At 32.7% G+C, this 11,326-nt stretch overlaps 1 protein-coding gene across 1 annotated transcript in view; it reads right to left on the bottom strand.

The window, feature by feature from the left end:
- Positions 1-733: 733 nt before the first annotated feature.
- The window catches only part of LOC132733330 (nephrocystin-4-like), a 48,646-nt gene continuing 38,053 nt past the window's right edge, over positions 734-11,326 (bottom strand). Inside the window, exons 20-28 of the mRNA XM_060719966.1 lie at positions 9,394-9,501; positions 7,550-7,758; positions 7,053-7,279; positions 6,134-6,323; positions 5,507-5,587; positions 4,813-4,969; positions 3,438-3,553; positions 2,762-2,928; positions 734-2,562 (exon numbers count right to left, since the gene is read on the bottom strand). Of these exons, the coding sequence (XP_060575949.1) occupies positions 2,034-2,562; positions 2,762-2,928; positions 3,438-3,553; positions 4,813-4,969; positions 5,507-5,587; positions 6,134-6,323; positions 7,053-7,279; positions 7,550-7,758; positions 9,394-9,501 (1,784 nt within the window). The 3' untranslated portion in view covers positions 734-2,033. The remainder of the gene's footprint in view (positions 2,563-2,761; positions 2,929-3,437; positions 3,554-4,812; positions 4,970-5,506; positions 5,588-6,133; positions 6,324-7,052; positions 7,280-7,549; positions 7,759-9,393; positions 9,502-11,326) is intronic.

Genomic DNA, 11,326 nt, shown 5'->3' with positions numbered 1-11,326 from the left:
CAAGGAAAAATCTTGACATTACATCCATCTTAGGTGACCTTGACCTCTGACCAGGTCACCTAGTTCAAGTGCATTTCACAAGTCTCATGAAGAACATTTTATGCCTCGATTAACTAGATTCATGTTATTTGAAAATTCTTCAAATGAAGTTATAACAGGGACAATTTGAATGCACTCACACACACTGAAGAGCCATTTTGACAACAATGTCCAGCTCAGAGCATTTATCAGGCTTGATAAAAAGCCTCTGAATAATAAGCTTATTTCAAAGCATTAGCATGATGCAGTGTGGAAAAATTTTGATTTTTCTATTTAAACTTTGACCTGGGTCATGGTGAACACCTGTACCAATTTATTTTGTAATCCTCAATGAATGAGCAAGATATAAACCAGACAAATCTGGATGGACAGACGCACCTATACCAAACTATACATTAAAAGTGGGGACTAGTCAAGCTCAACGCAAGCGGGCTCGACAAAGATGAAAATTGGGCATTACTCCCAAAAGTAGGCAAGGTAATGTTATGGTTTTATCCAATGCACTTCTATTTTATGAGATCTATCTACCAACTAAGTTTCTTGTTGATACCTCTTTGACATACCGTCAAAGCGGCGACTATATGCTCTCTAAAAATTCATTAAAATGTACGGGATTCAAAATCTGCCTCTTTAACCACCATATTCACCAACTGAGTTCAATGGTTGCAGACTTAATTGAAAACAACATATAAAATAGTATTTATACTTTTTATATTTATTCATATAGCTATGTTTGGCATCTAAATGTGTACAAATTTTACTATCACTCCAATAAATAAACATATCTTTACATACTGACACGATACATCACAACACATTATATCTCTAATGTAACTGACACAAAAGAAGTTTCACATGTAAAAGAAAAATGAGACAAAGTCTAAAAGTATGATAAAAAGCAAGATTAAAATATTTTTTAAAAAGTATCACAGTCTTCAAGTTAAAAAATATACAAGATTTATTGTAGTAAACTACAAGTCTGTTTTTTGAGATTAGTATGTCTTGATACCACTTCCCTCTTTAATGAAACCACTTCCCTCTTTAATGAAACCACTTCCCTCTTTCATGACACCTCTCCCCCTCCCCTCTTTAATGATGCCACTTCCCTCTTTAATTAACCACTTCCATCTTAAATGATACCATTTCCCTCTAAAATGATACCACTTCCCTCTTAAATGATACCACTTCCCTCTAACATGATACCACTTCCCTCTTAGATGATACCACTTCCCTCTTTAATGATACCACTTCCTTCTTTAATGACTATTTGAAATTTTTCATTATAACGTAAAGGTTTTTGATATCATTGAGCAGTTCATAATATATAGAGTAAAGGTAGACATCATAGTATAATAATGGAGGGTACATTGGGAAAAAATCTCATAACTGTCATTATTTTGAGACCAAAGAACTGTACTGAACTCTTGTGCTGTTTTTATAACAAAGCAACTTATATTAAAGCCACAAAATGACTAAAAACCTTTTAGTGTAAACAATGGACGGACAACATGATATGATTAGGTAGTAAAGCACATAGGTGTTTCTTGGCAAGGTACAATACATATATATGTATAATAAATTTAAATATTCACATATAGTTTTTATGTTTGCTGCCAAATAAATACATTCTTCACTGTAACTATACAATACAAACATATCTACACGATGTATCAGATCTGAATTCATCAACAAATAATATGAGCCTTTCTCATGTGTAAAATGAAATGCAATAAATTCAATCATAAGTTTTTCACAATATTAACTTCAGTCATTCAACTTTACCCAATATTGGTATAATATGTAAAGTTCTATAAGGCATTTATATAATATTAAGCACATTTTTCTTTTTAATACCAGTCTAACAGTGCGGCCATTTCATTGGTTGATTTCAAACTTGAAACTTACATCGACCAATCAGTAACCTGAGATTGTAGACTGGTAACAAATATCCTTTTTATTTGTTTGTCTAAATTATAAAATATCTAATATCATATCTACATTCTCTGATACACAGCGGAGACTCTAAATGTTTCCTCATTTTTATCTTCATCATCATTTATAAACACGAGAATTTCAGCAGTTCCTGCTTGCTGGATAGGGACAAACCGGAGTCCGATAGTTGCTGAACCGCCTCCATCAATCTCCATTGTAGATTCTTTAAACTGAAGCAGATCTTCTCGATTAGAGTGAAGGAGAAATGTCTTTTTGTGAGGGTAAGGATTTGTGTACGATATTTTCTTACTGCATCCTTTCCCGCCGCCTACTGGCAAAATAAGTTCAAATGCGCGTGAGATCATCGGTGCACGTGAGCTGACACAGATAAGCCATGTGCGCACTAACTGATGAAATTCGACATCAACGACATTGATGTAGAAGAATTTGCTGCCCTCCTGCATTGGTCGCACGGCAACGTTGAGCTCGTGTACAGCACCTGCCGCCAACATAAACTGCTCTGTAGGGTAAAGTGTCATTTCATCAGGATGTGACGAGAAACACTTCACCAGTCTTGATGCCTGCGTACCCCTGTAATAGAAAACATTATCCAATTTAGATTTTTGGACAAGACTTATCAAATGCAGAAAAATCGTTTTCACAAAGCTAAACACAAAAGTAAGTCAAAAATTGCACAAGATTTTTGATGAAACTTTTAAAACACTTTATCATATTGAAAAAGTCAGAATGTATACATGCAGTAACAGACTTGTTAGTTATAAATGCGTACCTTAGCAACAGTGAGAACCTGCTGGTCTGTCCCTCTACGGCAGACACGTCCACTCGCTGTAGTGCGTGTACATAAAACTGCCAGATCTGTATCGGTCTTGCCATAAATGGATCAAGGTACACTGCCATGAAAAATCTCTTAATCTGAGGAGACGCTCCAAGGGGAACCTGAATCAAAATTATATAACATGCTATATATATCAACATATTTTAGCGTCCAGCTTGCATTTTATTATTGTTTTATTAACTCTCATTTGTCAGTTCTTTAGGGAAATTTTCAAAATATATACCAATCTTGATCTTGCACTGGTTGCATGGGTAGACTCTGTTGCTGCAAGTGTTATAAATCCCTGTCCATTGCATAAAATTGTGTGCCATTTTTTCCTAAAAGACTTTAGATCCCTGAATTGCAGATCAATCATCAAATAATCCTAACTCTTAACCTTTTTTTGGACCAAAAAATTGAATTTATTATGTATTATTTATAGTATTATTTGTGTGGTATAAGACCTGATTTTGAGCATGTTATCTTATTCTTATATAATCTTGTTACAAAACAATTATTTTGCAAATTTTTGGATAACCTACATAATTATGGTTCTGTACCATTTAAAACCTACCCCCATTTTTGAATTAAACTGATTTATCTGTAAGTACAAATAAGAATAACAAAATACCTTGATGAAGACATCTTGAGGTTCACCAGGTTGAGTTGTTTTGGTATCACAGATAATATTTGGGTCGCTACATCTAGCTACTGTATGTACAACATTACCACTACCAACAGGTGCTCCTGTAATTATATATCCATAGGTAAAAACATTTATTAATGTAAGGCCCCGTGGTAAAACTATTGAACACAGAGTGGCGGCCAGGCCGAGTGGGTAACGCATCAGACTAGTAATTTAAGGATTGCTGACCACATAGATTCAAACCCTGTCAGGGGCAAGCCGTTGTTTCCTTTGGCAAGAAACTTAACATTCATTGCTTAGTACAGGTAGGTTCCAGGAATGGATTTGAGAATGTTTCCATAGTTTCCAACGCAATCAAACTAAAATGAATTTGTATAACTAAAACAACTGAACAATAACAAATTGGGCGATGAGAGTTTGATAATATACCTCTTAAAAGTTACCATGAATTCACTTCAGTTTGTTGGCATAAAATTTTGCAGTTCTGTCAGAAAGGACGTAATTGTTGTTGTTGTTTTTTTTTAATTTAAGGATAGCCTGTTGTTTTTTTTTGCAAAAAAAAGACAATGTACAAACAATGTACGGCAAAAATAATCTCACACCAGACAAAATTAAATTTCATTGGAACTTCCCAGACTAACCTATCAATAAATACCACAAACATTAGTGCTCTACAAACAATAATGATTAGGCAGTAAATTGAAAAGATTTTCAATCTCTTGTATGTGACCTTAAACTTTAGGGCTGGTAGGTTGATACAAACTAGAATTGGATGAATTTAATGCAGTTTTTGCATTATTCTTCAAAAGCATAAAGTTAACTGAATAGAAAGAAAACTTGTTGTACTGTTAGAGCTCACATATTTTTCATGCACAGGCTATTCAAGAATTTAGTAGGTTCAAAAAAGGATAAATTGCAGTTAATTTCAGAGCTATGGGTCTCAACTAATGATCTATATGTGTACCTGCAAGGACATTTTAGATGTTTCAAGTACAAAACTTCTGTAGTTTTGGAAAATAGAACTAGCAAAACTCAGGTATATTTAAGACCACAAAGGGGTAAAACAAGTGTCTAATAAATACTATCCTAAAATCATGACTGAAGTTTTATAAATAGTGCTTACAGAACTAAGAAAATGCAGGTTTATTAATCACACAAGAGCTTGAAATTCTATCAATATTAATGATAATATCCAAAATATACCCCCTATATAGTATAATGTTTATTTATACTGTATAAGGTGTATTATCATTAACATTGGTAATTTTATAGAATTTCAAGTTTGTGTGCCATAACTATCAGGATGAGATATGACCCACTTTTCTTTGAAAAAAGTCTAACTACAAAACCCTTTTGTTACCTGGCAGACTATCCAAAGGTGGCAACCTGATTGATTTCTTTAGGAACGTTTGTTCGGGACTTTGGAATCTGAATGTTTGGTCAATCACATGTGGCTGTGGCTCAATCTTTAGTAATAATATAGCCAATGGCTTCCCATCGTCACTATTAAAATATACCTGTAAATAAATATATTATTATAATATATAAGTTTTTCTTGCATATCAGACAGGAGTTTCTTGCATATCAGACAGGATTATCTACCATTTACACTGGTGCTAGAAAACTCTAACACCCCCATGTAAGTCAAGTCGCGTCTTTTAAGTGACATCATTGCCGTGTGCCTTTTATGAATGAATTGCTTTTTTCTAAGCCAAGTGGCTGTTACCAATGAAAAAAAAAAATTTCTAAGGTAAGAGGCTGTAACTAATGTAAACTTCTTCTCTAAGCTAAGTTGCTGTAACCAATGCAAAAAAATTGTCTATAGGCAAAATGACTATCTTTTTTCATGCCAATTAGCTGACCATAACCCATGTTAACTATCTCCATACTGAGATAATTGGTTGATAATATCATCCATACTAGTAGTGTTCACAGTCTATCTGACATTAATCAAATAATTATGTTAAACTCCCAAAATAATGAAATGCAATAAGAGTTGAACATTTAACTTTTTAATTTCAATAAACAAATAACAAAATAATCTAAACACTTACCTTTATTGTTTTTGGTTTCAAGTAATCAGTGTGATTACTTTTACTTGTTTTCATCGTCTGTCTAAATGGATCAACAGGCCCCTGAAATAAATAGATAACTAGGTATAATTTAAAGTCTATTATTATTGATAACAAGGTTTAATTTTGAGTCTATTATTACTAACATATAAGCTGTGCCACTTAAACACTTAAGCATCGATAATTTAACTGTCATTAACCAACACTGTTAGTGAAATGTCCTACATTTTGATAATTTGAAGGTCATTAAGAGTCCTGGCCTGGAGGTTATAAAACTTTCTTTTTGAGTTCTGTCTCAAATCTAGGGATTTTCATTGGTCAATGAACATTTTGTGTCAGTTTCTGACTTATCATATACTTGAGATTGTAGTTTGACCTCAAAAAATTTCTTTATAACCTTAGGCCCTGGCCTCAAGGTTATCAAACTTTTATTTCTGAGTTCCGTCTCAAATCTCATGATTTTCATTGGTTAGTGTACAATCAGGGGCAATTTTATACCAATCAAATGCCTGAGATCTGAGTATGAGCAATGAAAATTTCTTTGTAACCTCTGACCCAGTTTCGTCATGTCATATAAATCCCTCACTTGAGTTCAGTTTAAATTTGTACCTGAGGTTTAGCAGACTGATCAGCCAGGAAAGAAAGGTATTTGAACGGAATGTTGACGGTTTCTTTGGGTCGTAGGAAGACCTCCGGATAGTGAGCTTTAGTCTCGCTGGTGAACATGCCTTCTTCCATGGACGACTGTATCTGATATAACTGCTTGAAGTAACGCCACTCTCTAGTATCTGTCACACAACTTAAATAACAACAACAAACTTTTAATATATATGTATACAAATATGTTATAATGATTTAACTTAGATATCATTTATTAAAGGTACAATTTTAACTTTATTTTTGTATTTCAAGCCTCATCCTTGTATAAATCATTGTTTCATCAAAAGTAAGAATGAGGTCAATAATTTTGTACATGTTACTATTATGCAACAGGAGCAAACAAGTTTTATCCTCCTGCAATAAAGAGCTGAAAATCATAGACAGGCAGCCCATCTTTTAAAAACGTGTTTGCAAATTTGGCTATAAACAAAGTGACACAGCCATCTTTTAATGGCATAAATGCAAACTTGGCTCTTCACAGATGCAACAATTTGTCTTTTTTCGCACAGATTTATAAATAACTATGTAAATACTGCCATACCAGAACAAATCAGCTTGAAACAAGTGATTAAACTTTAGTTTTCTTCCAATATTATATATACCGGTAAGCCAAAGTGTGTCAAAAAATTTCATATCACATTTAATATCCTACTATTAGCCTACATGTCAATCCTTAGATCAACTACTTGACCATACTGCCAATAACAAATGCCTTTGAGAAATGTAGTTGTTGCAAATAGATATGATTGCTGATGCTTGCCTAGACACCGACCCGCTCACCAACTTTCACCATTCTCGTAAGCAGAGATGTCAATGGTTAATACAAACAACAGATATATATTACACCAACAGTTACAGAAACACTTACTGTAAGTTCTTGGTCTCCCACTCTATTTTCACAGTATGCTCCACATTGAATGGGTTGCGTAGAACAAACTCGAAGAACTCCGATGTACCGAATGATGGATGAATAGTATGCTCTGTTGTGATAGATTGACTCAACATTGCCTCGATGCCGTCTTTCTTTGTCTGCATACGATATATCTCCAGTGTCTTCAGGTCTCTGGCTCTCTCTGTCTTAATCTGTTTGTGAGCCTGTAAAATTTTATCATGTGTAATACAACAGTTAGTGGACACAAGAGCTTTCCGTCGTGGAGTAACTGCCGTGTGTTAGGATCACACTGTACAGTACACATTGAGATAGCATGCAATCAGAATTAAATACATTTAATATACAAAGAAAATGTCATATCTTGTCATAAAGAAATAAAAGTAATGTTAAAAACCAATTTATAATATTCTTCATCTGTTGGTCTCGTTTTTAGGTAAATGGATAAACTTGACACCCCTATTTTGAACACATACCATAAGTGTCTGAGGTTTTTCAATTCCACCATCTAAGTTCCTCAATGCTGCCATTCTAGCTAGTTTACGTTGCCGCTCTGAGTCAGCTTCTCTATTAGACTCTGTTACTTGCTCCAACTCTTCTCGTTTTGAGAACAAAAGCGACGCCACATCCCGATTATTTTCAGCTACATGGTGGGCACGTGCCACACGTTTTTTAATCGGAACTCCTAAAGATAAGTAAAAACAGTATTAAAAGTGTTAATTGAAAGAAAAAGGTCATAATGGAAGTGTTTATTGCCTTAAACAGAGTAATAAATGTTTTTACTTGCATGAATTAGATTAATAAAAAGTGTTTCTTTCCTACAAAAGGTTATTACTCTAAGTGTTTCTAGCTTGACACAGGTTAATCAAAGTGTTTCTTACATGAAACAGAATATATTTAATCAAAAGTATTCTGGTTAACAAAAGAATATTTATTAAAAAGATTGACTGTCTTTCCTTACAAAAAAGACTAAACTTATATAAAAGTTTCATTGAACAAATTCTACTTATTTGAACCCTTCCATATATTATATAGGGGTCTAAAGTCTTTCATCATCAAATTTGGCTATCTTTAAAGGTTAAAAGGTTAGTAGATCACTAGGTTATCTAGAGAGAGACACAAAATTGAAGGAAATGTTTGTTTCCAATTACAAGTACTGTGGGCTTTTTGCCTATCTTTAGCTTGGTCTGGTAAATCAACCAGTTACCAATGCCAGAAAATGCCTATTTTTCAAAAATAGACTCAAAATATTAGTTTTTATTATAAAGTGCAAAAATATTAGTTTTTATTATAAAGTGCATAATTTTGCCGTTTATGCTGCTCTTTTCTTTCCCAATTGACATATTTTATGCCCTTTAACCTGAGCTAAAAGGGATAGAAAAAAAATCAGTCAATAATCCTAAATATATTTTTTAATATTCCAGCTAGTGTTTTGTGTGTGTGTTTTTTTCCCCCCACATTTTTCCTATATTTTATGAACATGTAACACACTCAAAGAAAAAACACTGTCAAAACAAATACAAACAAATACAAAGGGAAGTAACTTAAACACAATCACAAAGGGAGGTAACTGAAACAAAACAATTCCCAACTAAATAAGTGCACTAAGCTACCCAACACCAGTGCAGTAAGTTTAAACTACATCCACATGCCATAAAAAGAGAAGATATTGAATGAGAATATGAATATTTAATACTAAATTCATTAAACAAGTTGGATAAAATTATAATATTCTTCTATTCAACTAGTTCAATAAATTTTGTATTGAATCTACACAAATACATGTATAATACTCCATCTCCTATCCAAAATAAGAACAATTTATTACAGTCAAATGAGCCATTTTTCAATGACGAGCTTATAGTGTAACACTATCATATGTCCTTTTACACTATGTTTATATAACATAAACGACTACATAACACTAGTGTAACATTGTTTTTTATTAAACTGCTTTATAAAAAACACTCCTGCCCTGTGGTTTATGTGATAAGAACACTTATTTATGTGATTATGCCAAATATTAAATTAAACACATCAAAATGCGGAATTTGATAAAAATAAACTATTTTGTATACATAATCAATAAAAGACAGGCAAAATTTTATAAAAAAAATGACTGACCTACAAGATAGACAAGTCCATCCAATAAGCATTAAGCATGGTAAGTGTTACTTCATCATTTATATGGCAAAGGGAGTTAAAAAGAATTACTGACAAGTCACAATTATCACACATTAAAACAGATTTAAAGAAAAACTTTTAAAAAGCAACAATGCCAAGCTCTCAATTCACATCTGCCGCAAAATCATTCATTTACCATGAGTAGTTTCAACTCCGCCTGCAATCAGACTCCCGCCCCCGAAGGCGGAGTTACTGGCCGTCTGAGAGACTATCTGAAAACTTTTACTCGGAAGGCTAATATATGCTGAAATGTAGAGAGAAATGAATAAACTACAAATTATACAAGGATCTACGACAGTAAAACAACAAAAGACGTACAGACACACACATATATATAAAGGTTAGTTCTGTCTTAGATTTCATACTTTATGTTTATTTTATTGACCATTTTCTATAATAAGCAAGGTCAAGATCAATTTTCTTCATCTACCAGACATTACACGAAATTATTGGCAGAGTGCCAACAAACAATATTCATGTAATGAACCTGAGACAGTACTAACCATTTTTAAAGACAATAGCACATGCATTATATGTGATTCAACTCTATATATCTTTTCAAACTTTCTAGCAGCCTAAAGTAAAACACATCAATTTAATTTCCTAACTCAGAAATCAATTTTTTTTTAACCAAGGAGAAACTTTAGAAACCTTTTAAGTAACTTCAGGGAACTTGCCACTAAAAAAGGGTGAATTACTTAATTTTCAATTATATCATCTTTAAGGGCAAGGTGCAGGAGGGATGAGCTGCACAAACACAATATAGGTCATATGGCGACTTTCCAGTTTTCCTGGTGGAGGAAGACTTTAGGTGTGACTTGAAGTCACTTTGGGGCCACATACACCCTATAATAAGTAATTTCATTAGTGTGTAAAAAATACTGTTTTTATACATGAAGTTTGAGAATAATGTATGCACCACTTGATGAAAATTTCATGAATATCAATTAATCAAGTTGGGGAGGCATGCCCCTTTACTTTACCATGGTAACAATTAGAATATTTGTCTGTTCTTTTGACAGTAAACAAGCATATATTAAAGCTCTGTTTCATATACAGTGTACATTATGTATTATATTAGTTCAGAAAATACTTTCATCAGACAGGTGTTAAACAGGGAAAAGAAAGGAGTTGAATGAAATCATAGTGTTAAAAGGACGATAGAAGTACTGAAACAAAAGATTGTTGATATTAAACTGATCTCCTGTTAAAAGATATTTTTTCAGTTAGTATTTAGTTGTTGTAGTTGTTGTTTTGATTGTTGTATCTAATTAAAAACTGCTCTAATCTATCTACATTAACTATCTAGAATGTAGAATCACATTCAGCATTCTAGAATATACATGTAAAATATCTATTTTATGTCTAGAAAATAGAATTTCTATTTTACATGTATATGTACTAAACACAGAAATCTTAATATTATAGGCTTTCTATAGAATAATAATTCTGACACCATTCTAAAGATTGCTAAAACTGAGATCTAGATTTACTGGAGATTCTAGAATATAGAATCAATACTATCAATGTTCTATATGTGAAGAATATTCTAGAATATATTTAATCTATTTAATCTAGAATATTTACAACAGCTTCTGCAACAACATTTAATTTTTGTGTTGTATTTTAAACTATGAAATGTAATTTAACATGCCACACAAGTCCTCTATGGGTCACTTATCATGAATTAATGAAGTTGAGTAAAGGTAGTCACAATATGCACATTAAATGCCAATAAAAAAAACTGGCAGTTTTTTAAAAGAAAATACCAACTTTACTTGACCTGCAGCTTCCCCTAAATACTTCATTCATTCCTTTATTCAAATTAGACAAATCCAAAATTCAGTAAGAATTTCATAGATTTCAATAAATTTCTGTAAATGAACTATTTTACTCAAGGAATAGCATAGTATATCTATAAAATTTCTTAACAACTCCTCATATTCTTCACTTGAAAAAGCAGCGGAGGATAAATAATTTTTTTTCAAATTGTTCTTATTTAAAGACACATGAACAAGGTGCACAACGTACGAGGAGTAAAAGGTTTCAAACTCCGGATGCTCTGCTAA

Source organism: Ruditapes philippinarum, unplaced genomic scaffold (assembly GCF_026571515.1).
Source record: "Ruditapes philippinarum isolate M1 unplaced genomic scaffold, ASM2657151v2 ctg4630_1_1_1_1, whole genome shotgun sequence".
NCBI classification, from domain to species: domain Eukaryota; kingdom Metazoa; phylum Mollusca; class Bivalvia; order Venerida; family Veneridae; genus Ruditapes; species Ruditapes philippinarum.
Note: the sequence above shows the minus strand (reverse complement) of the source record. Positions and strands in the feature narration are given on the sequence as shown.